Raw genomic sequence first — 27,401 nt, 5'->3', positions numbered from 1 at the left:
AGTACAAACCTGCAAAAAACGCGATTACACTCATCAGTCCAGTGGAATGTAATAAGAAAAAAGGCAATGTCCAAACGGTAATTACGTGACAATATGAGATGATTTATTTATTTATTTTTTTCACCATTAAGGCGCAGCGGAGCACCAATTAAAAAGCACCTGTAAAAGAGCACCTGTAAAAACTGTTTTTATATTTTAATAAAAACCCATTGCTGACTGGCTGCTCTTTTTGTACGCTGTCCCTTTTTAATGATTTGATGTCCTTTTAAATCAGCAACCTCAGAGCCTGGTGTGGCACTGTGACAGGCAAAGGCCGATGACGGGAAATGAAGCGAGATCACAGTGATCTCTGGATCCAGTGGAGACTTTTCCCAAAAAATATTTCCCTGCACCATCCCAACCTGGTGCAGGTTGGGATGCATCCATTACAACCACTACAGGTGAGATTGTTGACATTCTGCTATAAAATGGAATTATGTGCCTGAAAAATATGTAATGTTTTCCCCACTTCAACAGCAAATAAATGGAGATGTCTGTGAAGCGAGCGAGAGCAAGACGATCAGCAGATAACACAGAGGCTGAGCAGAACACAGCAAAAATGTTTTCAACACGTGTCTACTAGAAAACCCACGATTAAGGATCGCTGTGCTAACCACACTAGCAGCTACATCCACTCTAAAATGTCAACTTGAAATGACGGTGACAGCTCGTTTTACAACTCTTCTCTCATCATCAGTGTTGCAACATCACATAAGCTCCTGTAAAAATCGACTATTAACAGCATGAAAGCTGTAAAAATCTCCATTAGAGTTCTTAGAGAGGAATCAGGATGAAATCGGTACGGGAAAAGCTTTGCAAATACCCCAGATTGGAGATCAGCCGCAAAATTTTGAAAGTTCCATCTCCTGGAGAAGATTTAATGTTTAATAAGCATTTTTCATGTGGCGAACGAGATCATTTGTTGTAGCTAAAACGTGAAATACAAATGGAGGCGGAATAACTGTTCTAAAACTTTCAGACTGGAATGGTTAAAATATAAAACTGAAGTAAAGAGTTGAGGAAGGTAGGAACAAATGTCATCTTAAAAGGCACGAATCACTGCCCAGTCAGCGATTAGCTCGTAATCTAGTGCCGATGACATTTTATTTATTTTTTCTATGGTAAACTAAGAAAGGGTCAGTAATTATGAATATAAATGTGGATCCATATGGACAGGCAGGGCTACCTGTCAGTCTCAAAGACTTACAGTCCTGCCACTCAACGCTTGTGGACAAATATGGTGCCCGCCTGTTAGCAAATCTAAACTGTCCAGATTTGCTGGATTAGCACACTTAAACGTACACCCACACTCCAAAGTGTACCCTGTTGGGTAGCTGCGTACGACTGTGTGTGCACACACACTATGGAGATCTAAATAAAAATCATTCTGCCACCCACAACTTATCCCTTCAATTTGCAGGCGGGCAGCTATTTGTACTATAGTATTTGTTGTGTTAGCGCAGAAAAAGGCTCAGAGCGTTTGTGTAAATGCTTGAAGGTAAGAATCTGCATGTGTGTGTGTGTGTGTGTGTGTGTGAGTGCCTCCAGAACTACAGCAAGCTGACTCAGCCTTGAGAGTAGCAGGCGGAAACAGGAAACAAGGACTTGGCTAACAATGTATGCCGGCAGCGAGGTCGGATGCTCACACACACACACACACACACACACAAACACAGCAGCGTGCGCATCCCCACAAACACGCTCCCAACCCCCTTTTTCTCTTTTTTTGTCTTTACCTGCCATAATGGAAGTAACCGTACGTCTTATCTTACACAGATCACAGGATTTAATTGTTTCAGTCAAGTTGACTGTTAATAAAAGGAAGCGGAGCGAGGGGATGATGTGCCAAAGTGTGCAATTAAAGCTCCCTCTGGAAGTGGCGGTGGGGCTGGGGGGCTGATGGAGGAACGGGGAGGGGGCATAAATATCTGCCTTTTCTGCTCTCTTTCAAACCCACTCTGTCTTTTTTTTTTTTCCCCCCCAAACACACGGCAGACCGGCCCACTTCCTTACCAACCCCGTCTCTCACAGCACTGCCCGGACTTCCCACTGCAATTACTTATAAAACTTTTCAGGGCCGCCACACGTGGTCGGGTTTTTAAAGAGCTGCGTTCCCCTCCTCACGTGGTGTGGGGGGTATTGAGTCGTCACCGACCCCCTGAATGATCACCGAAAAATAAGGCGACGTAGACAATAGCTCGTCTTGATGAATTCAATTCTTTCAGGACCCTGTACCGTTGTCCAGGCAGCTCCGAGCAAAAACAATCATTGCTTTGAAAGTCCAAGAAACACACTCACTCACAGTTGCTCTTGGAGACTCACCCTCGCAACTTCCGATTTAGGATCTAAAGATGATATACATCTCACCGGATCTTGGGACTTTTTCTTTTTTTTTTGTCGGAACTTCTTCAAAGACCCAAAGGGGGTGACCGTTTCCCGGTCCTCGAGCCGGCGTGAGGGTTACAGCTGTAACGCCGGGGGAATATCTGCACGCTCGCGAGCCATAAAACAAAGATACAATCACGAAGACAGCTTTAACTGACCTGGTCTGCGGTGGAAGCCGTGACGGTGTTCGACTCGGACATGATTTGATGCTGTGACCCGGTGGTGCTTCTCTGCTGGCCACTGTAGGCTCCTTCATTCACACCTTGTCTTTCAGTTCCGCAGCAAAAAAAAAAAAAGGGGGTGGGGGGCGAGAAAACAGTATACCCTCCCTTTTGCCCTGGCTTGATTAATGCCTGAATTACTTTCACCTCATTTCATCTGATGGAGCTCTGCTTCCTCTCCGCCTCTCCTGCTCATTCGGCATGGTAGCCCACTCTCTCTCTCCCATCCCTCTCTCTTTCTCTCTCCCCCTCCCTTCCTTCTGTGCTTCCAGTTCTGCCTCAAACCTCAATCGCAACCCCTCTCCCCTCCCTCCAACTCTCACTCCCTCTGCACCTTACTCTTTACTCAACCGTTTCTTACTTTTTTTCTCCACTAACTCATTACATTTCCTCTTATCCGTCACATTTCTCCATTTCAGGAGTATACTCCTGCCCTCCTTCTGTTTAGCAGTACACCTCCCACTTTACCAGCCCCTGCCATCCCCCCATCCCCTCCAACTCCCACCATCTCCCAAAAAAAGACACAGGAAAGATCCAGAGTCTTTTTTGCTCTACCTCCACAATGAATGGCTCGTTGTCACTCCAGCACCTAGACAGAATACAGAGCAAGTAAGTGGGAGAGAGGAGGACCCATGGTGGCGGTGATAGCGGGGGTGTTCAACTTTAAGTTTAGCTGTCCGGAGTAAAGTGGGGGGGAGGCCTGGTAGGGGGGGGGGACCCTCGGCCAAGTTTCCTCACGCTTTTTCTCAGCAGATTAACGCAAGCAGACAAAAAAAAAAGTTAGGAGCTTGCCGCCTTCCACCGGACTCTACTGCCCCCCTACCACCTAACCCCTCTTTCTTTTTTCTTTTTTTTTTTCCTGTCTCCCTTATTTCTTCCATTTGTTTTCAGGAGCAGCTGCATGCAACTCCACAGACCACCAACAACTTCCCCTTTCAGCGGTACTTGACTCTTCCAAATCCTCGTCCGTCTTTACACCCTGACGTTGCCAATGCCCTCCACTCGCCCACCGTTTCACACCAAGAGGCCGGCCCACGCCAGAAAGCCCACCTCTTTCGCCTCATCAGCAATGCGTGCACAGAGTCGACCACCCTTTGAAATCTAAGCGCTTCCCCTCCTGGGCCGCAGTTTGAGTGCCAACATTTTTGTGTCTGTTTGCCACCGCATGGCTAATGGCCGCCCACAACAACAACAACGACAAAAAACAAAAAAAAAGAGAGTAAAGTGGTCGAAGGCAAAACTGCATTGTTAATTGAGGGGTGATTGAGATTGACAAAAAAATAAATAAAAAATCAGTATGAGATCCTGTCACTCAGTAAGTCGCTTAGCAATAATTGTGCGAGCGAATGCGGTGGTGAATGACGTCCAGAGTTGACAAGCAACTGGCGCCTGGCCTAATGGGTGTTTGATAGCCGTGGACAATGGCTGCTGCCGCTTGAGTGGAGGCCCTCCAGATATGTTTAACACGAGACGAGCAACACGGACCGGATGCTTTTCATTTGTCTATCAATTAAAAGTGACAGAATCTCACAGGGGACGCAATAAAAGATTCATTAGCATTTAGCCACCCCATTCAGGGCGCTGAGGGGAAGCACTGGAGGGCAAAGAAAGGAAACGCTCTTGACAGACGACTGCGTATGTTGACACGCATGTAAAGTTTAAACTGTTAGATAGGGGGAGATCGTGTGTTTTGCCATGACTTGTATTTCATCCCTGCAGGTTTTTTAAGGCAAGAAATTTACCGTGGCGTGTGAGTTTTTTAAAGTATTCTAGTAGAATAATAAAGCTATAATCTCTGTTCGGGAGACAAGTTGATCTTTAAAGTAGGTTATCTTTCGATGGAATGACATCAAAAGGGTCATCAGCTGTGTTACGTTCTCTTTTTACAGAACAAAAACTAGTTTTTCTGTGTATTTAGCCTTTGGAGCAGCACAGGCTGTGGTTTTGCCGTTAAGAAAATAATTATGATTCCTTAAATACAAAAAAATTGAGGCGGTCTGACCAGTAGCGACATCTGTATAAAACATAAACAAATTAGTGTTTGCAAAAAATGTTGAACTACATCTGACAAAATGGCAGAAACAAGGCTTTGAAGACGTTTTCAGACTGATAAATATCAATAACTTTGTTTCTCATTTATTGTTGTTGAATTTCTCGAGTTAAAATGAATAACTTTTTGAGATCTTTAGGCGTATTTCATGTCTGTCTTTTTTTACACAGAGAAATTGAACAGTTTTTAATAATTAGACTGGCTTAGAAAGGGTTTTTCTCCCTTGATAAATGAAGTTAGCATTTTAATTTTATCGCTGCTTGATATCTCGATGCGTTTGATGATATAACTAGTTAAACGTGACAATAAAGAAGTGTTTTAAAAAGAAACACTTGTATACTTTGTAGCAGACCATCATTTCCTCTATAAGGAAGGACGCCTTTAAACTTGTTTTTGTTAAGGTTCAGTTGGCAAGATTAGGTCAAATGGATGAAATATTTTCAAAGTGCTTGAACCACAGCACACACATGCATGCAATATATACAGAATTAATTTATTGTGGCGTTACATATTGGAGGAGTCATGGAAAATTCCCTTTGTACTCAACTAATGAGAATCTATTACTAAAATAATTGAGACTTAAGCAGGTTTCTAGCGAAGGGGCTGCGAGGGTGTTTAGCTAGCCGATGTCCAATTACGTTGGGTCATTTAACTCTAATTAAAGATGCACAGATGCTGTTTCTAACAAGTGATTTTTTTTTTCTTTCCACTTCTAATACTTCTTGTTACAGTTGTATAGTTTCTGGGACCTGGATGATAATGTGCACAATAAAGATGTTTTTTTCTTGCTATTCAAAGATGGAAAAAAATGGTACTGACACAAACACTCCACGCTAGATTTATTTCTCAAAGCAGTCAGAGAACGCAAGAGGAGGTTATGTTGTCTAATTTTGACCCAAAACTAATTTTAGCCGACATCGTTTCTTCTGAAGAATTTGCAATAGATTTAATTTTAAATTACTCTTCTTAATAATGCTGAAGAAAAAAACTTTATTGAACATGTACCCTGTATCATAATTGATATTATGCATATCTGAAACATGAAGCAAATGCCTTGGCCATCATTCCCTCATCTGTTTGTACCCACATGATTCGTTACAGATCATGTTTTCTTTGACAAAAGTGATGACTAAACTCCACAAATAATAACTATATATTTTTTTTACCAAAAGACAATTATTGATCTGATTAGTAAATGACTGTTTGGTATATACAAAAGTAAATCAGGTGAAACCTCCATTTCCTAAAAAAAACAAAAACTATCAATGGATGTTGCGCAATTTCATGAGAACCTATTGGCGTACTGAAAAGACTATTTATTTTCTGGGACTGTTCCTGATTATACAGTAACAAATACATTTGAAAACTCTGCGTCACTGACAGGGACTAACTGACTGTGCTATGTAAAATACAAAGAAGTGATGAAATCAACCATCATCCTTTTTTCTTTTTTGCTCAAGGGACTGTCAAGATTTGAATAACTTGTAAGTTAATGACTTATATTGCATATTTCATATCAGATTAACATTTCAGTGCCATTGGAAAGGGTAAGGCAAACATGAACCACTTGGACAAGCAGGGAGGAAAACACCTCGCTTCCAGTTTTTTTTTTCTGTCTCTTTCATCTCCACTTTCATGGTTTTTCGCTCACTTTCAAAGTATTCCTATCTGGATTAACAAACAGTTTCAAATATCACTGCATAATTGACACAGATAAACAGTATCGCTCTAATGCTGTTCCATATTTTGGCTGAAAAGGAGCTTTGTGATTTTAAAGGGCAAAACGTATAAACGTTGAGTGATAAATTGCAAATATAAACACAATTGTGACTTGTGTTTCCTGTTATAACTGGAGGTTGCTGCTCGTGTGTGGACAACTGTCAGTCTAAGCATTTTTTTCTCACTGCTCAGTGGGAAGGAGAAACTCTTCGTCTATAATTCACCACTTAAGAATGAATGTTTTTTTATGGCTTTACAGCTGAAGCAGGTTTTTAATCGGTGAATTGAAAACCAGTGTTAGATTTTTGGCATGTCAGGCTATCTGTTGATGTGTCGCAAAATTCAACTTAACTCCCAATACTTGTGTCTGGTTTACTGTGTGATTTCTTTAATTGTGTGACTTGCTTTGCCTCATTTTACTTTACCCAAAAAACAAAAAAGAAGTCAGCCTATTTACATTTATATTTTGACCACAAAACTGCATCATGGATTTTAGAAATGACCAACAAATCTGGGTTTTCCTTAAGAGTTCAGGTGATTTTAATTTTTTTTTATCCTTTACAATGTCATCGATGACGGACGAGAGGCTCTGTCTTGTGTAAGTCATGAACATAATGCACGTTTAAAGTGTTACGTCATTTTCAGCCTCCTTTTTACATTTTTTAGCATTTGCCTTTGGTAGCATGCTAAATTGACCAAGATAACGCAGTATTTTAATTCCACAGTAGAGAATTAAGAGAATTCTAGGCAAAAAATATTGGTATTGACTATTGACCGAATGAGTTTTAGTGTATCAGCATATCGGATATTGCCCAAAAATCCAATATCATCCATCCCTAATTGTTTAGCCTCATACTTTAACAAGTTCTTCTACATGAAGTTATCATCAGCAAGAGTATGACCAGATTTTAGCTGGATATGTGTGCCATCTTAAAAAAAACTCTAAGGATCTGAACATCCTCCTGGAGTTCACTAAATCAAGAAATGAAAAGTTACATGTGGAATTTGGCCATAGAAAACCCATGACTACGCAAAAGGAGTTACAAACTTCATCGGTCGAGATGGGAGAGACTCTGCATACGACATGTGTTGGCTGGATTCTTCACCGGTCAACAGTGCCTATGAGAAATCCACTGTTGAAGAAACTTCATATCAAGGTTTGAGTAGAATTTGTCAAAAGGCATGTGGGAAACGCTAAGGAAGCTATGTGGTGTAAGGAGACCAAACCAGAGCTTTTTGACTGTTACAGATGACGATAAGTACAGCGGACAACAAACACTGCACATCACCACTAACACACATAGCTCTTTATAAAGCTGTCATTCTTCAACTATGGTTTAAAAAAATGGCTGGTAATTTTTTGGTTTTATCTGAACACAAATAATGAAAAACAAATCGCAGTGTGGCTTCATCTGTTTCAATAAGAAAACTTTGAAGAGAGCCAATGAATGTATCTGCACTCATTACATCCAATACAATTTATATATCTGTCCCTTACAGCAATTTGGTTAATTTCTCTTCACCTCTCATTAGCTCAACATGCCTGCGACGGAACGCCTGACTGTGAGAGAGGCTTCGAAGTGAAGGAAGCACGGGCAGAGTCCACACTATTCTTCCTGAGCTTTTTGTGTGAGGAAGCACTGAAATCACAGAGCCTCATGTCGGCGAAACTTCACCGGACTTCTAGACAAGATGAGCACCAAAAAAAGTCACAGAGGAGAGGAAAACAGAAGTTTTGTAGCGTTTGTCCAACTCAACAATCTCACTTACAAACAGAAGTGTGAAGAAAGATGCATTGAAGATGAATGGAAAGTGGGACAATGGAGACTCAGACACAGAGTGATGTTTGTCCGTGGGTCAAGCAGGCTTGAACTGAACACGACCCGGCCTCTCCGGGGGGGGAGAGAAACAAATGACGGAAGCAAAAAAAAAAAAAAGAGAACAGAGAGACATTTCCAACGCTTGGTTAAACCTGAAGTTCTCCATGTTAGTTTCTCCACCAACCCCTTCGACCCCCGCCCCCATCCCTCACTGTTTTGGCTGGGAGGGCCCCAGCTGTTCAGTCTGTATAAATAGCGTGAGGCTTCGGCTCGGACCCCCGGGGAGAGCGGGGCTCATCGGAGAGAAGGCATGGGAACAAATCGGGCTGGAAAAGCACACGGCACACACGTTTTTTTATTTTTATTTTATTTATTTTACAAACATATGGGACCATTGCTGGGGATGAAAAAGTGGGGAACACGTGAGCAAAGTTGGCCTCACGTGGCAAAAGTCACAGTTGCGCTAGAAAATGTGACAAAAGTTAAAGAAGGAAGAGGAAGAAGAAGAAAAAAGTGGAGAAAAAAAATAGGAAATGTGCCCTAAGCAGACAAAGCACTGTCCAAGGTGCTGCTGCTGCTTCGTGATCAGAAACTAATCCGCTCTTCATTATATGCAGAGATATTAAAGCCAGTGAGTGAAAATCTGTTCATAGCGAAGAAGAAAATCTATAAAATTACAAAGCTGGTGAGATAGAGGAAGCAATTTTTCAAGCTTTTAGTGAAAAAAAAACCATGGTTTTGAAACTGATTACGTTATTGTCATTATATCATTGGTGTAGTTGACTATAACTGAAAATCTGAGCATTAGTTTTTCAGAGATGAGGAAGGTGATGCAGCATCGGAGATGGTTCATATCCCAGCTGTGAGGGTAAACCGAAAATCTGCTCCATCATGTTTTAACGGAATCAACACAGCCCTTTTTTTTTATAAAAATTGAAACGAGTCTATTTATGTCTAAACTTAGATGTTTTATAGTTTAGTAGGCTCGGATCGGTGACCAGCAGTTCAGAAATGACACTAGTTTTCTTCCTGCAACACACAGTATTTTATTTTGTTAGTGGCCTTTACTTGTACGGCACTTTATCAAGTCCAGAGGACTTCGAAGCATTCAATCAGCGCCAGGTAAAAAGATTGAGAACACAGTGGGAGTTTAAGGGGGTAAACCGCTGGTTACCAGACAAACTTCTAACTCCTGAGCCTTAAAAAAACATCTGTCCTGTAATCTGGAGGGGTTTGATTATTTTAGTAACATTTTCCTACTAAGGACTGTTCACTTATTGTTTTTTTTCTCCAGCTATACTTCACCTCAATCTGTCATGTTTGACCAGAATCAACACGCCAGAATCTTTTGGCTTTCAGTAAAAGCCAAAAGAAGCTTAATTCTACACAACCTGCAGAGAAAAATCAGCTGGTGAACGAAATCAGATGGTTTTAAGCTCGACTTGCCCGAACCTGATATTTGAAGTTTGTAAACAAAAAAGAAAAATCTGCTGAATTTCTAACCGATCTAGAAAGTAGAGAAACATATTTAGTTACTAGCAGATCTTCAAAGTAACTCAACTAACTTCCCAAAATCGGTGGTGCAAAACCGCCTGCATTATATCCGATCGGCCCATTTCTAGTTTCTTGAGCTGAAGTTGGCTTTAGATGAAGAAGTGTTTTAAATAACATGCAGGACATGCAGACAGGCGGGACAAACTGTTCCAAGAAGAGAAAACGGCCACCCTCGTCCTGAAGGAGCTCACAGCTGCCATTCAACGCCCGCATGGCCAGAGAGCAGGTTCAGTTCAAGTGCAACAAATCACCTAAAATTACCTCTGAAAAGGCTTTTGAGAAGAGCTCAACTGGAAACCATTGAAAACGATAATTAAAAAAAAAAAAAAGGAACTCTCTTGTGTCCGGACGCTGTCCATAATTTCTGCGACTTCTGAGGACGAGGAAGGAATTAAGGGAGAGACGTCCCCTCTGTTTAACTTGCTTGTCTTATTTCTTTTGTTGGGTCTGAACGGCGAGGGACGGCCCATTAAAACTCACATAAAAGTGGAAAAGAAAGAAACATCAGAAAACAGAATTTTCAGCCTGAGTGAAACCTGAAGGTCCCAAACACAACAAAGGCCCCTATTTCCCTCTTGCAAAGCATGTGTGTGTATGTGTGTGTGAGCATACATTGGAAGTCAGTGGGTGGTGAGAGCTACCTTTTCAACATGGCCCAGCAGTGGACGTGTTTGGCACTTGTGGCGCTTGTGTCTCAATTGTACGCTCGCCACAGTTGCAGCAGTTCGACTGACTCTGTGTACGGTTGAACGAAATCTTTTCTTGTTTGGTTTTTTTTCCATCTTCTTCAGCGAGCTGGCCAGTCGGGAGGCGGAGTGAAATAAGAGACCAAATCACATCTGACTTCATCCTCCTCCACCTGCCCTCTAAGCTCCGTCTCTCTCTATCTCTAGCTCTCAGTTCACATCTGCTTGTCGGCGCTTTCTGCCTCAGAGGCAGTCAACACGGTTGCTGAGCACTGCTGTTAGCTAAACGGACTGACTGGCAACTCAATATGTTTCTTACATAACTGTGGAGAGAGAGAGAGAGAGAGATGGCGAGAGAGATAAAATGTCTGTTTTTCACCTGTAGGTCGGCGTGGAGCACGCGGTGCAGAGCACGCCGAGGAGGAAAGCATCTGTCGGCACACGCAGCGTGACTGCTAACAAAGTCGGGCGTCAGGAGAACGAGAACGATTTCTGACTCAACACAAGCCACTGAATAATTATCCTGTGCCGCATGACACCGGGCTGATATTTAAACGTGTAACAAAAAAAAAAAAAAAAAAGCAAAGTTTGTTTTGTAGAGTTTGAGTTTGCATTAGATTCTAATGTGTGTTCTGCATGTGTGTGTGTGTGTGGGGGTCCTGACCCCATGGAGGTGTTGGCTGTAGGATCCACTATTTCTTTCTGTTTAGTTTCCAGTTCACAGATTACATCACACATTAGTCCCACAACCCCTGGGAAATGGAGCATACACACACACGCACACGCACACACACACACACACACACACACACACACACACGCACACACACACACACACACACACACACACACACATGTTTGCGTGGCTGTCTTTGTGGGGGCTTTCCATTGACTTCCATTCATTTCTACAGCCTAAACCTTATACATACCCTTATCGTAACCCTAACCAAAACTCAATCCACACTTTAATCCTAAATCTGATCCCTGACCCAAAAACAGCATTTCCCCTTGTGGGGACCAGGCTTCAGTCCCCATAATGTCGTATGTGTCAGAAAAATACACAAGGTATTACAAACAAATGCGCGCGCGCACACACATACAGACACACAACATCGAAAAGAATTCGAGCACATCAACAATGACCTTCCAGTTCCAGTGGTAAATGTTCATTAAAATGTAAAGTTTATTGATCTGTAAGAATTTGTTCTTGCATTATTATTACTTTAAAATTATCTCAAAACAACAATATTATTGTTTGTCACAATAACCTCCGGAACAATTCATCATCCAGCAAAATTTGTTATTGTGAAAGGCCTACCCATAAATATCAGATCTTTGGAGATTTTGTATTCTACTTTGTGATAATGCTGTGTTTTGGGCTGGTTTATCACCTAAAATCACAAAAAAAAAATACACTGACGTTTGTAGTTATGATGTGACAAAACACGCAAATGTTGAACAATATTGTACAGGAACTTGATGTAAAATTGGAAATTTCTGTACTGCACAAACATCTATGTCTCAAAAGTGTTCTCTCTTTCAGGAAGCACCACGTCATTGGTTCCTCTCTCTTCCTGTCCTTTTTTTTTGCCATGGCAAATACCCAGGATTTCATATATTCCTTTCTCATATATTACTGTCATTGACATTTCTCTGTCTAAGACAGTTCATTGACGCAATTCAACTAAAACAAAAAACTTTTTTTTTGTTGCTGTTGTGCTAAATAACAGAGACTAATTCTCAAGGAAAGCTGAGAGATGACTCAATGTTACATGAGGAGCTTGTGATCCTAAAAGCTCTCTGGTGTAAGTTCTGCCAGGCAGTGCGTTGACAGCCACGAGTCGGCTTAGAGAAAAAGACAAACCCCACTTGCACAGAGGCGAAAGAAAAAGCCAGACTTGAGGAAATGCACCATTGGACATCTGGGTGTGATGGCGGACGCGCAGCGCATCAGTAAAAGCAGAAGTCAAACCGCAATTCAGAACAAGAGACTTCCTACACTTTTATTGGTACAAAACGCACAGGAACAATCGTGGTTACGAGGCGACGAAAGAGGTTTAAACGTGATCTTCAACTCAACTAAAACCCTGCGCTTCACCCCCCCCCTCTGTTTCCTCGTGAGCTTTGATCATTGTCCAGACTTGAGTGACCTCCTCCGCCCGTTTGGCCTCGGAGGTTGATGGAGCTGCAGCAGTGGTCCACACCGCCCGACATGTGAATGCAACAAATCAGCAACGCCGCAGTCCCAACTCCTCCTTCTCCTCCTCCTACCCTCACATCCCGCGACATACATCTCGAAGCGCGGACACTTTAAAGACTGCGAGTGCAAAAAGAAGTCACCAAGGAGTGAAAACAAAGAGACAGCTCTCCGTTCATCCGGTGAAAAGCCTAATGCCAGGGCACCATCTGCTCATCCGCTCGGTGGAAGTCGCCACTTCCAGGGCAGTCAAAGACAAACGGGGAGATTGAGGGACATGGAGGTTTTTATTGAGAGCAGTGAGCGGTGGCAGGAGATTTAAGTTTGGACAGAAAGAGAAAGAGAGAGAGAGTACTGGCAGAAGGCTACGGACCGAGCCAAATGGTAGCAGGAAGCTACCGCCTAGTGTGTGCCGAGATTTATGGTGACCGGTCCATCCACCAACCATCTGGGCTAGTATAGATAAATCCAACTTGACGAAAAGAGCAGGAACTTTTTTAGAAAAAGGCAATGTTCCCCTCTTCAAACAGCAGTTTGGGTGAGTAGTTTACATCTAAAAGGTTAGACAAGTAAATCACAATTACAAATTGTCCTTGTGGATGTCAGACAATGCGAGAGGAGGATGCGGCCGACAAAAGAACTTAAGGAGAGGGTGGAGTTAGAGTGGGCGCACTCAGAGGAAGAGGAAACAAAGAGGCGAGTGGCAATGGGAGCAACATACACATACGCACACACACACACACACACGCACACACACACACACACACACACACACACGCAAACGCACACACTTTCTTTCTTTGATTGGTTGCTGATGACTTGAAGTTGCAGCTGACACCAGTGGGCAAACATCACTGTGCAATCCTTTCTGGGGAACAGCGGCCTCGGCCATCGGCAGGGAGAAATTAGAGAGAGGAGAGAGTTTGCACTAATTCTCACCAAAGCTTTGTGTTTTGACAATGCAAGTCAGACACTCCAAGAAATAAAGAAAGAAAGGATCAGATTGGCTTCTTTCTAAAGCTGCGGTTAAAACTCAAAGCTGAGAGTTTGCCATCAGTTGATATCTGAGAGTGCTTGAGAAGTGGTAAGTGGGGGTCAAGCAGACTGACAAAAGCCTGACTTTCAACGTGCTTTGCTTAGACTAAATTTGGAAGGAATCTGCGAGCTACAAAAGTTCTTGTTTTCCAGGGTTTAGCAGCCATGTTTACGGTGCAACAGTTTTCAAAAAAGATGTCGAAACTAGTATTTGTAGGAAATTACATACTTTTGTGTCCCGCTCCACTCTGTTTTTCATGGGACGTTTTTGGGAAATGAGTTGAGAAATCTGCACTTTAATTTGTGCAGAGAAGTCAGGTGTTGTTTAGAGAAGGGACTACGATCAATTGTGAATGGCATCCGATTGTGGTTTTACCTTTTTGAACTGGGTTCGAAATATTGTGACAGTAGACCAGAAAGGATTGTGCAAAATTTCTGGTTAATTTGGCATCTTCTTGATAGACAAAAATATACAAATATACATGCATTTAATGTATATATTCTTATTTGCTTAGGATCTGGTAGTAATCTGCTACACTGCAAAATTCCAAAATCTTACAAAGTATTTTTTGTCAAGTTTCTTGTGAAAATATCTTAGAAATCCTTAAATAAGACAAAACTCACTTTCAAATAACTTTTCAGCAAGATATAGCAACTTTTTTTAAAGTAAATAATCCCTTAATATTGATGAAAAAGTACTAATTCCATTGGCATATTATTTCACTTATTACATGGAAAAATGTCTCGTTATAAGTGAGAAAAGCTGCCAACGGAACTTGAACTTTTTAATCAATATTAAGTAATTATTGATTTGAAACAAGCTCTTATTTCTTGCTGATAAGTTACTTGTAAGGTCATTTTGCCATATTTAAAGTTTTCTGAGATATTTACACTAGACACTTGACAAAAAAAAATACTTGGTAAGATTTAGATCTCTTGGCAGTGTACCGCAAAGTGGCAACAACTTGCACATCTTACCACGAATCCTCTTGAAACACGAAGACAAATTTGTTTATAAATACTATTGAAGATATACAACAACACATCTCTGCTGTAAAGACTTTGGCACAGTTGCACTGAGACATTTGCTGATAACAGGCAACTAACTAACAAATGAATGAACCCATCTCAGTTTTGCCATGTTGCTCTGACAGTAACCTTCTTCTGTGTTGCAGAGTGAAGAAGACTCCCATTTCTCTATTTTCTGTCTCAATCCAACGCTTAAAACTGAACTGCATTGAACCACAGCGGTGTAAGAAGATGTTTAAAAGAACGCTATATTTTCTATGAATTATTGACATCATGCGCCAAAGAGAAAGAAGAAGCAAGCCATTCGTTCAGCAGACAGCAGAAAGTTTGGTCTTCTGGAGTTTCCAACCTCTCCTTGTCAGAAAACAAACAGGATTTGGAAATGTTGGCAGCTTTTTAGAACTCTTAACACTTAAAGTAAGGAGTCTACATTTTCAAGGAATACGCATATGCCGCTCATGCTAATCATGCTAACTGCTAATAAAAAAACGCTGCTCTCCATGAACAGTTTTCCTTTACAAAATATATAAAAACTTTAACAGCAACTATTCTCGCCCTCTTGCTGCCCAAAATAAGGAATGAACAAATGCTGGCAGCAGAAAGATTGAAAAAGTTATTTTGCATACCGTATTTATGTCTTCTTTTGTTATAGTTCTTAAAGAGAAATCAACTTGGCTTGTTATACGATGGTCAAAGTCAAGCCTTTCTGATTGGTGGATCATTTTTGCAAAGTGAATAAATTTTACAGCTGACAAAACGAGTAAAATCGAGAGCAAAATCTTCCAGAACTCCTTAAATCAATGTTGATTAGCTAAATTATGATTATTCCATGCTCCATTTGTCGTGGAATATGGGGCTTTCATGTGAACATTTCCTAAAATTGTCAATCGTAGCGAATAATTGCTTGACCTCGCTACTCCTAAAAGTGATCCCTGAGGGCCGCCAGCACTTTTAATTCAAACGCATGTATAAAAACCTCTTCATATTTCCATCATGTATGAATGCCAGCGCTTCTCCAGCTGTGGCTCACAAGTCAAAGCACTGACTGGCTTTTCTGAGACTAAAATGGAAACATGACAGCGACAACACACATACAAAAAAGTTGTAAAAATATAAAGTCTAATCTTTACCCTCCAACAGAGAGCAGGACAGGAGAGAGCGCGCAATTTAACGGTTGGTGTGCACCTCAACGCGGACGAACATCTTAAAAGGACGCAACAGAGTCGGTTGGGAAAATGTCACCGGGTGAGAAAGGCAACGAATCAAACAAGAGAGAACGTCAGAGAAGAGAGCTGGAAGTCTGGGTTTGTGTTTATCGCCGTCTTAAGACGGACTGGAGGACTTGGACTGAAGGGAGAGGTGGAGGGAGAAGTGACCTGACTGTCAATGACGCCACATTACTGACGCTCTGCTTCAGAGCAGGCCCGATACCGACACATTTACCTCTTGGCCCAATGTCTTATCAGCCTCTCACCTGCTCTCTCTCTCAAAAAAAGAGAAATATCAGATATGAAGGGAACAAGAACAACAACAACAGAGGAAAACTTTTCTTCTTTGAATTGAAATATATTTTTTTTTTTACTTTTAAACACCTCAGGATGCGAAGAAACAAGAAATTACTAATCAGTCCTCTGGTGAGGAAAAAAAAAACAGAGAGCAGCAGAATGATTTCAGAAAGTCTCTAGAGGTCTAATAAATGTATGAAAAGTTTTGAATGTGTGTGGAAAGTACCCAAATGTCACAACTAAACAGAAAGGTCTGGAAAAAAAGGGAAGCGGAGAGCAACTCAACTGGTGGTCCGGCAGTTGCATCTCGGCAGCGTGACGCCGCCGAGACGCGGACCCGCATCCCTGTGCCTTTTGTGCTCCCAAAGTTCTGAGTGTCATCGCGCGAGAGGAGAACTCACCAGGATCCCAGAGAGCGGCTTCTCTTCCATCCTTCAGGACCTCGTCGGCAAAGATCCTCTGCCTCTCTGCTGCTTTCTCACTCACTGCCTGGAATGGACTCGTCCGCCTTCTGGCTACCGGAGCTCTCGGCGTCTTCTGAGGGGCCCCCGGGTTGTTGCCTTCACCCCGTCGCGTCGGGCTCTCTCGCTCTCTCTCTCCGTCTCGGTTTCCCCCCACCGCTTCTGTGCCGCTCGCAAGTGTTGCTTGGAGTGGCGTTGCCGCTTTGTGTCAATTCTGCCTTAATCCAGAAACTTTTCTAAGCTGTGAAAAGAACACGTGACAGGCAGAGAGGGGTAGGAGGAGGGAGGAGAGGGGTGGGAGACGTGGGGTGGAGGGGATGGTGGGGCGGAGGGGAAAAGGAGACACTTTTTAGTAACGTTCCCTCCCCTTTTGTGAATATTCAGATCGATCTTTATGATCTGTAGAACAAATCTAACGTGGCACCAATGTTTGTTTGTTTTTGCGTGTGTGTGTGTGTAAATGCGAATGTCTTAAAACGTCTAAAAGAATTTAAATTAAAAAAATGTAAGTCAATGACAGCGGACGCAAAGAATTTCGAAAGCATGTAGTGAGATATTTGCATACTGTAGCAAAGCAGCTGGCACGACAAAGTGGCCTTTTGTGTTCAGAGATTAACTGTTAGGGAAACGTTCAGACGGCTGTAAGACGGCCAAAGTAGGAAAACGGCCCCAAGTCCGGATTTGAGGGCAGGTGGCGGAAAATATTTATGTTCCAACAAAACATTTTTTACAGTCCCAGCCTGTCCGAAATTTCTTTTCATGAGGTTTTAGTGAAAAAAAAAAACTAATGGAAAAAAAATTAAGTGAAAGGCTAACTATTTGGTTAAACTAAAGCAGAGAAATGACATCGTCACATTTGTTTGTTTTTGTTGTTGTTTTTTTGCAACTAAAGATTAAATATAGTAATTGAAATTCTTTTGATTTTTGTTTTCTCAAGTGGAACACCAGACATCAAAAAGTCTTTATAAACTGAGTTTCCTCCCTTCAGTTTTTGCTTCTGTTGAACAAAACTGAAGTTAGCGCTAGGATTTCACCTCTAATCAAGAGTAAGCTCTCAAGTTCTCAAAACTGGACTGGATTATTTAAAACTAAATACAAATTCTTCTAAACACAATCTAAAACTCTGAAACCTTTTATTCCTTTTCGGAAAACAAACAAAAAGAAGTTGAAATCCAATAAAGGTTTTAAAAGAATGAATAAAAAGCATAGAAGGCTTTAAAATTACATGTTTTATAGTTACATATAATTACATTAGAACAACCAGAGCTGAGCTTCAAAAATAGCTAAATAGCCCCTTTACTCAAGCTCCAGATACAACGTCAACTTCAGTGTCCCATCTGTCAATTCATTTCAGTCAGAGTAGGGAAATAAAAGCCTGTAAAAAAGGCTTTTCATGTTAATGAAACTGTTTCCTTAAAACATGATCAGATCTATAGAAGTTTTTTGAATCGGCATTATTAATTTGACATAATCTCCAGCCCATCCTGGCTCTCTTGCCTCAACAGGTTTTCTGAACAATTGTGCCTCATTTCTGGATAAATAAATAAATAAATAAAAAGCATCTTTTTTTTTTAAATAACAAAAAACATAAAAAGAAATATATGGTAAAAAAAAAAGTGCAAATCTAACTTATTGTGTTCTTTTCTTTTGACAATCTTTATAAGCAGCCTTGAATTGCAAGTTGTTGTTTTTTTTTAAGTGTCTTGAAGTGTTATTATGTGGGGTATAACTTACTGATTATCACACATTCTTATCGGAAGTTTAGGGAACATTTTTAGCTCATTGATTGATAAGTTAGAGTCAAGTTTAGAAAAGCCAAACAAAACATTTAATCTGAAAATGGACAGAAGAGTGAAAACGCAGCCAAAGTCCAAAGTGAAACTTAAAAAATAAAAATTAACGACAACACTGGAGGTCCCAACACCAAAAAATGCAGGATAAAACATGTCCCATACCACCAAAAGGGAAAAGCATTAATTATACTTCATATTAAAAGGAAAAAGTTTCATGTCAGCTGAACAGGCTGTCATATTGAGGCTGTGGCTGCACAGCGGCTGGTTAGCATCACGTCCTGCTTGATCTGACTCCATAAAGCAGTCATAAAAAAGAAAAGCATTTCAGCACGAGCAAAGAAAAAGGGGCCAAATATAGCAACCGTTCAGGGTCACACACATTTAAAAAAAAAAAAACTCCACCAAATGCAAACACTACGCCTGCTTCACATTCAGGAGCCCATGGAAACTCCAAAATGCCCAGGGACACGCATCACACACAGCACACTGCACATCGATAAAAGATGGCCGAAAGAAACAAAACTAGGTTACAAACTTGAGCCCTACCGTCCACAAAGAGATGCTGGAGGAGAAAGACAGCATCAGCAGAGGGCAGCAGGCTCGGGCTCTCAGGAATGATCAGGGGCCAGGACTGAACGCTGTGATTAAAGTACACAGCTCTGACTTCAGCCCACTGACAAACTCCACTAATGTACGTACGTGAAGAACCGGGGGAAAGCCGATTGGGCAATCCTGGAAGGAGTGGCAGCAGGAAGTAACACGAAGACGCCTCGGTGAACTCGTAAGGGAAGTTGCAGAAGACAGACAATGAAGATTATTTAATGTCAACACCAACATAAATACACAATTAATACTGACCCAGGCAGAGTTGGGTACAATTACATTTACTTCAGAATTATTATTTTTTTTATTTAATTTTTAAGGAGTATTTTTACTATGTTGTTCACTTTTACTTGAGAAATTTTATTATGAAGAATCGCTACTTTTAATTAACAGTAAAACTTCTGGATTCTCTACCGACTGAATGAAAAGCAAACATTTTAACAACAAATTCACCAGACACAGACACACACCTGCAGTTTATGTTAAAGTTTCAAAAGTTTTATTTTGAATGAAAATATTATTTTGCCTGATTTTGTTAAGTTTTTTGTTAATAGGAATTATTGTCATTTTGATTCTTAAAATACCAACATTTCCACGTACATGCGCTAATGGAGGAGAAACAACATATCGGTCAAAGAAAACTGTTTATCCAGCTATATTATATTATATACATGTGTAATATAGGATACATTTACTGGCCAACTAATTTATCAGCCGGTCGATTTCTGGCCATCGATTTCCTTAATTTTGGGGGATCGTGATTGGCCGATTCTTACATGTGAAGCTGATCTTATCCCCTAATCTTATCTTTGTCAGCAAAGGTTAATAAATCAGTCTCTGTCCTCTTCTGCTCTACAGTGAGAGGTGTGACTGGCAGACCGAGCCAACATGTCAGGTCCGAACGTTTACAGTTAACAATATGCACCGCACTGTTGCCAACTCGGTGACTTTCTTGTTATATTTAGTGACATTTCAGACAAAACAAATTTATATCAGCCAAAATCAAAATCGGCAGGTCAGGCTTTTTAAAGATCGGTAACCAGGGATTGGCTAGAAAACTGCAATTGATTCAGCTCTACACACATCTTCATGACATTCTTTGATTAAATAAATTTTTCTTAGTAACTTCAATAGCTAAAAATTTAATTTATACCAGGTGAGTCTTTCTCCCTTGAGATTGTGGACCGGTACCGGTACTGGACTGATTCTGAGCCTTCAAATGATTTTAACAGAAGTTTCACATACCTTAGAAGTTTATATGAAATAATGTTTGTTTTAGCCACAAAATGATTATTCTCAGCAGCAAACAACAAATCCCCAACTACAGCATAGAGCAGCTCATCCATGTAGCAGCTATGCAGCCTGACGTAAAAACATTTTGCTAGACAATGTCAAACATTGGGAAGTTTTAATTGTTGTTATCAAACGTTATCAAAAACGGCGTTTTGAAGCCAAAAACATCTCAGAAATATACAGAGACAAGCAGGAGAATCAACTCATTTAAAGTTTAAACTCAGTTTCACACAAACACAAAGACCCTAGCATAAATGAACTGGACCATTCCAGGTCGCTATCAAGCTAATTTTCTATTAGCAGCTTTACAAATCTGTTACATTACCAAGGCACATTAAAACGAACCTTTATCTTGGCTTTTTTCTATTCTTCCTCTTTCTTTTCTCCCTCCCTGAAGGATAAGTCCTTTTTTGAGACACTGTTTAACTTCTGACCGGAGCTTTGGACGTTTGGATGCTCTGCACGGTGCACGGCAGATATTGACACCGGCGAAGCGTGCGGTACCTACCGCAGCCACTAGGGGCCTCCAAGAGCAATTTATTTATTTTATTTTTATCAATGAAATAATCATTTCTACAAACATTATCAAATATATATTATCGTAAAAGCAAATCACTTTATAGTGAAATTGTGTGTTTTTGATATTATAATGACATAGACATAGCTCGACTGAGGGGGCCCCTTAGTGGCTCTGGGGCCCTAAGCGGCTGCTTAGTCTGCTTATGCCGTGGGCCGGCCCTGATCTAGGGTCAAAAGTTGTAGTTGAAAAAACAAGGTTACATTTTAATAAAAAATCAATGATTTACAATAACTTAGATCAAGTAAAAATAACAACTTACGGTGTCAAATTAAATTGAGTTTTATGCTTAGACTTCAGTGATTATTTCAAATTGCATTGGTTTTACTTGAACAGAAGAAAAAAAAAACTTAAATAGCTGTAAATTTGGATCCACTGAAAAATAATCCAAACAATTTGTGGCCTCGTCTCAAGTTAACTTAAGTCACTTGCCTGTCTGAATCGTGTCTGGTGTAATGTTTGTTGCAGAGAGTTTATCGAGGATGGATCTTTGGGTTTATCTCTTAGTTTCATCGAAAAGAAAAGTCAATGCTTCAGGTCACTTTTGAACTATTATATGAAAGTGGGGGCCATTTGTTGATGGTGTCCTCTTGTTTTGACTGAACCCCTGCCATGTGTATGAAGGCAGACAAGAGAATACTTTAATATACTCTGTACTTTTGGTATACACATATCTAAAACATTCCTGGAAGGATTAGCATTTCGTTTTGGAAACACATTCATTTTTGTCCGAGTTTAAACCATGCAATGTGCTGACTTAAGCAGAATTTGCCAAAAAAAAAAAAAAAAAGTGGCTGTACAAGAAAAAAAAATTACAGTTGACTCTAAAACCTTCTTCTTTCCACATACATCATCATTTCCCTTGAAACTTTATGGAAAAAATCTTGTATAAACAGTGACAAAATCAGAAACCAACACTGTAGCAAAGACAGGGAAAGCCATATTTTTCATACCTCTGCTGGAAATAGATATGTACTTTCTTAAACTCCTGCTTAAGATGACAAAAAAACAACAGAAATGCAAATGCTAATGTAGAAAAGATAAAGCTGAACAAGTGTTTCTTTATGTAAAATAAGGAGAAGTATACAGCAGAACGATAGACAGCGTTGTTGCTATTTTTAATTTCTGCTGCTCGATAATCAAGGCCAACAATATAAGAGGCATGCGAGTTAAGTTAAATATAGCACTTGTCTCACGGGGAGATGCAACATCGTACTGACAGTCATACATTCTGTTCTTGCGATCTGCATATGAACTGTGTCAGTCAGTGTGAGAGCCTCCGGTTCCCGGCCCTGACACAATGTACAACAAAGCAGCCTCCAGAAAACAAAGCGGCCACCTTTTATTGCTCGCCATGTTTACAATGCGTCATATTGTTGGCCTCACAAAGCAGCTGTGTCTATAATCAATGAGGTCAATATGAGGCAGCAAGATTGGGACTCCACAAGTTCTGTTTGGTTGCGATAGACGGCCTTACTCGTGCACGTATGTGACGCCAAGTACAACTAACGCAGCACTCAAAGCAGCCCTAACTAAGCTCGAGCTTTTGTTCAGGACCATGTGAAACAGAGGCGGCAAAGCTGGAATCACTTTGGGAAAGCTGGAAAAAAAAAAAAACACGGACTAATTCCATCAACACCGCAACGGAAATGGGGAAAATTATGGGATTGAACCGTAAAGATAAAAATGATGTTACAGTAAAATTTTAATGATTTTCGTACCAACAAGAATCCACCAGGACTGCAAGTGCAGAAGCCAATGTGAGGCTTATTTTCAGTTGTCCGTTGCAAAAAAATAAAAGAATTTTAAAAATTGTAAAAATTACAGTAAGGACAGCCTTTTCTAAAACTAAATGAGGTCAGTAAGCATTCGGAGCCGTTTCCATCTGACGGCACAAAACCATACGCAGCAGAGGGTTCAAGAGAATGAGGTTTAATAGAAGTTTAACAATATTTCTAGGGAAATCTAAAATCCTGTATGTTTTGTTTTTGGGACTTGGAAGAAATTGAAAAGTTGAGAGAGTGGCAGAAAATATATATTTACATATATCTGTAATAATGGCTTAGATTTTTGGAGCAGTATGTTTAAACGCCACACAGATTCAATACAAAACTGAAATGCATTGTAGCTTAGCAAAGACAAAATGCTCCAAGGAAGATGCTAACTTCAGCTGCATTGGCTTAAGGGGATTAGCTAGACAGAGTATTGTGTTTTTAGACAGAGTATCTCCCCAGTTTTTGCAAATCCTTTCTATCTGTTCTGTCACTCTCTCAACATTTTCATTTCTACCAAGTCAAAAAAAGTACTTGCCCGATCATCATTTTGCGGTTGAGCTAGATTCTTCAGTGCTTACGCCACCAAATGATGTTGGTCAGCCTAATTCCTTTTATATATCCAAACAATCTCCGCATGCGGACAAAACAAATGGATGGAGCGAATGAGAGAAAGACGTCGTTCAGACAACAGGAGGTGTGGTGTTTCAAATCACAAGCAATCATGCAGCACAATCTACATTATCTATAGAGCTAGGACAAAAACGCAAACATATGTCCACCTTCGCCCTGAAACAGTAACCAAACCAAAACATCAGAACTGTCACGATCAAAGTCAAATTAATTCAGATACAGAATGCCACTCAAACCGTCTTTCTCTCTATGCTTATTCCAATCTTGTTTATCAAAGCTTAACTTTTAATATGATTCTCTGACTGTAGATATGGAGAAGTTTACGTGAGTGTCTCATTTTAATCTGCAGTCTCTTGGTTTATGGCGATCGACACCCATCTGCCTGACCTGAACAGGATGTCCTCTTGCCATTATGAAGAGTGGCTCAGGGGGAAGGGTCTCTGTGACATATGGTATTTACGTCCAAGGAAGGTGTGAGATTTCAGGTATGAGATTTCAATAAGTTGTGGATTTCTACTATGAGGAACTTTACAAAGTACAAAATAGTGGCCAATTGTTCAGTAACGATCAACATGTAGGGCTAGTTTGAGGTCATGACTTGTGTGCCACTGGTAATTTTGTAAAGACATTTCCATAATATACTTTTTCCCAAAACATACAGAAAAATTGGATACATTTGTAAAGTATAAAAAAGTATCGATTCATTTGAAGAAACCTCTTTTAAAGGGGTATTATTGAGGATAATGCTAATCAGTGCTCTGAATATTTTCCCTTCTTTTCACCATTATTAGTTCAGTATTTTATCTAAGATTAGTTCAATTTATTTCCAATATTTTATTTTATTCTGTAATATTTTAAACCTCTTTTTAACATATGTTTGACTCAGCATCCAAACTGTCATTTTAGTTTTCAAAGAAGCGGTATTCAATATTAGAAAGTACTCTACAACTTTTAAGCTCAAACGCGTTGAAGCACAAGAACAGTAACCACCAACAGAAACGCAGCAGAAGGTATGAGGAAGTGAGAAATTTGTCTTGATTAGATGCATAATTTGTTGCAAAATTAGTTCCAAAGCTTGTAACTTTTGCTTTCACTCTGAGCACTAACCAGAAATCAAGAGGAACTAAAAATAAATTGTATTGAGAATTGAGTCACTGGAGGAAGAATGAGCAGAAAAAGTTGGGTTGGAAACCAATTCCTGCAGCAATCAGAGAGAACAGAAGTGATCAGAGAAGGAATCTGTGAACGACTGGCAGCCAAATACAAGTACAACTCAAACAATTACCAAAGTCATTAAAAATGCATACACTTTACCGTACGACTGCTAACTCTTGCTAAAATGACACCAGTAGAAATCAATCTTATCACCTTTAAAATGAACTATTTCCTGAATTGTTCAACTGAAGAAATCATGGAAAAATATCAACCAGTTCCTTGACTGCATATGTGTGCAGACCCTTAAACTAAAAGAAGGAAAAGAAGAAGAAGAAAAAAAAATCTGGTCAGGAAAGCTTCTGAGAGTAACGAGTAACAAGAGTTACTCTTCTGAGAGTAATGTTAAAGAAGTTGCAGGAGTAATGGTTAATACTGGTTGGATGTCTTCTATGTGTCTGGACAAAAGAGTAGGGGAGGAAATGTGTGTAAAGGAAACACTAAATCTGGCTAAAACCAACCAAAACCTGGTCGAACGTGAATGTGGTAGGATCTAATGAAACCAAACTTAGAAAAAGAATTTGATCCCAAATTATCAAGGACTAAGGAAACTTCACACTGAACCTAAAGGACTTTGGACAATTGAATACCAAGTCTCTTTTCTCCATACCCTAGGTAAGGAGCTTATGAAACTGCCTCTAGTTCATGCTACAACGCATACAATACCACACCTCAGTTGTCGTCTACACTTTGTGAATCTCCGTGAACTCTTAAACAAGAGTTTCTTTCTGTTAGTCAGCCATCTTTTTTCTATCACACTCTTTCCTTCCACTTGACTTTCCATTAATTTGATTCGATACTGCACTCTGTGAACAGCCACCAGTTTCTTGATTGTGTAGGTCAGGGTTTTCTGAACTAGAGGGCAAGTGCTTGACATAAAAATCTTTTTTTTTCTTTGTCCTATCAATCTAATTTTCAGATTAGTTAAATTTTGGGTTTTGATTAACTGTAAGTCATAATCATACTTTTTATTTTTTACAACAAAAAAAACTTGAACTGTATCCTCTATGTGTAACAAATCTGTGCAATATATGAAGATCTGTTTTCTAGGTGAGGTACGTTTCAGTAATATTCTAAATTATGTAGATGTAAGAAAAATATTTGTCAACAACAAAAGAAAAAATGCAAAGCCTAAACACTGCAGAAAATGATGAGCTGATGAAGTAAAAGTGAAAGACGACAAGAAACTGAATCCAGACGCAAAAAGAAATTTAGAAAAGGAAACAAGAAGCAACGCAACCAAAACTTAAAACGGGAACAAGGGAATTCCAAGATTAAAAAGTTAGAACTAAAGAAAACCCATGGACTATTAATGCACAACATGAGACAGAACTGGAGGCATTATCCACTGAACCCTACCAATTAGAAATATTTTCTGTTTGTAAAGTAAATGGAGATATTTATTACATCGCTATAGACAAAAATCACAGACATTATAGATGAGTGCGATTGCAAATATAGACAGTCTAATTTTTTTAAAATCTCACATATTACTAAAAAAAACAAAAAAACGATTCCCTACATTTGTCTCAACTAAAAATCTCAGACTCTCAGACTGAGATTTTAAGGGGGGTGGGGGGGATATTTTTAATTAATCATATTAATGAGCCTAACCATAACCCACACTCATAACAGTTTACTCCACATTTCTTTAAAGCAAAACTACTACATAATTTACTGCACCTTATTTCACTTCACAATTGCATCTGTGGCTCTGATCAGGTATGCCTGATGGCTGTAAGAAATCATTTCTGCATCTTGTCTTTGCTAAGACTATAAAACAGCGGTTCTCAACGTGGGCGGAATGAATGAAGAATAAACTAATAAACTAAAATAAATACAGAGAAATAAACTGGTATGGCAAGACCTTCCATGCAATTATTAATACAGAGACTGTATGGCAAGAATAAACAGACACTTTTCCAGATAAAAGGTAAAATAATATTGTTGAAATGTCATGGGTTTGTTGAGACCACATCTAGTACTGAGAATAAATATATCTTACAGACCATAACAGTAAATAACTTATCACTTATTTATGTGTTTAATTAGATTTGATATATTTATTTCTTCAATATTATTTTTCATGCCAGTGTTAATGTCATGGGGCTGATGACTCCATGTCACTTTGAATTTGACTCATTAGAATTTGATTAAGAACCAGATTTGTTCTTTGTAATTTCTGTCCAGTAAAACTATTTATCTATAAATCAATAGACAGGTCTATATAAAGATATAATCCATGTTTCTGTCTCATATTTGTATGGCATGAAAAGGATCTGGAACTTTTGTTTTACCACTGAAAGCTGTGGTTTGAACAATAAATGCCATGTGGGTGAAGTTTTATGGATGATGCTCTGATGTCCCATTTTCCTGAAGGCAGCACAGAGCTGCACCACCAGAAACTCACAGAAACACTGAAGAGAAGAAGAGCTATGATTAATGTAGTTACATTTCTATCCATGTTTTAATGCTGCAGAGCTCAGTCATTTGCAAATAGTTCAAAGTTTAAACAGGCATGTTGTACATCTTTTATCTGCTCATTTTGTGCAACATTTAGGGCACAGAACAAGAATATTTTTTCCACTCTGATTGGCTGCTGTTAGGCCTACCAATTTTAACTTGAATGTTCATTGCATTTTTCGTAGACGCCTGTGAAAATTATTTCTATTCCCATGGCTTTTTTGTTCTCTGGGAAATTATTTTTGATGATAAATACAGAAACAAGCATAAAAATCAAAACATCTACAATAGTGATAGTAATATTGATAATAAAATAATACTCAGTGCAAAGTACCCTACAAATTCTTTGGTGGG

At 39.8% G+C, this 27,401-nt stretch overlaps 1 protein-coding gene across 4 annotated transcripts in view; it reads right to left on the bottom strand.

The window, feature by feature from the left end:
- The window catches only part of slc6a9 (solute carrier family 6 member 9), a 76,619-nt gene that overhangs the window by 43,530 nt on the left and 5,688 nt on the right, over positions 1-27,401 (bottom strand). For 3 of the 4 annotated variants that reach the window (XM_081598076.1, XM_081598075.1, XM_081598074.1), the window contains exon 2: positions 16,642-16,942. In XM_081598076.1, coding sequence (XP_081454202.1) covers positions 16,642-16,671 — 30 coding nt within the window. In that variant the 5' untranslated portion in view covers positions 16,672-16,942. Of the gene's footprint in view, positions 1-2,582; positions 3,554-16,641; positions 16,943-27,401 lie in introns of those variants that run through there. The other variant, XM_081598073.1, reaches the window with a different exon arrangement.

The sequence above is a fragment of the Poecilia reticulata genome, chromosome 17 (genome assembly GCF_904066995.2).
Source record: "Poecilia reticulata chromosome 17, P_reticulata-male-v2, whole genome shotgun sequence".
Lineage (NCBI taxonomy): Eukaryota > Metazoa > Chordata > Actinopteri > Cyprinodontiformes > Poeciliidae > Poecilia > Poecilia reticulata.
Note: the sequence above shows the minus strand (reverse complement) of the source record. Positions and strands in the feature narration are given on the sequence as shown.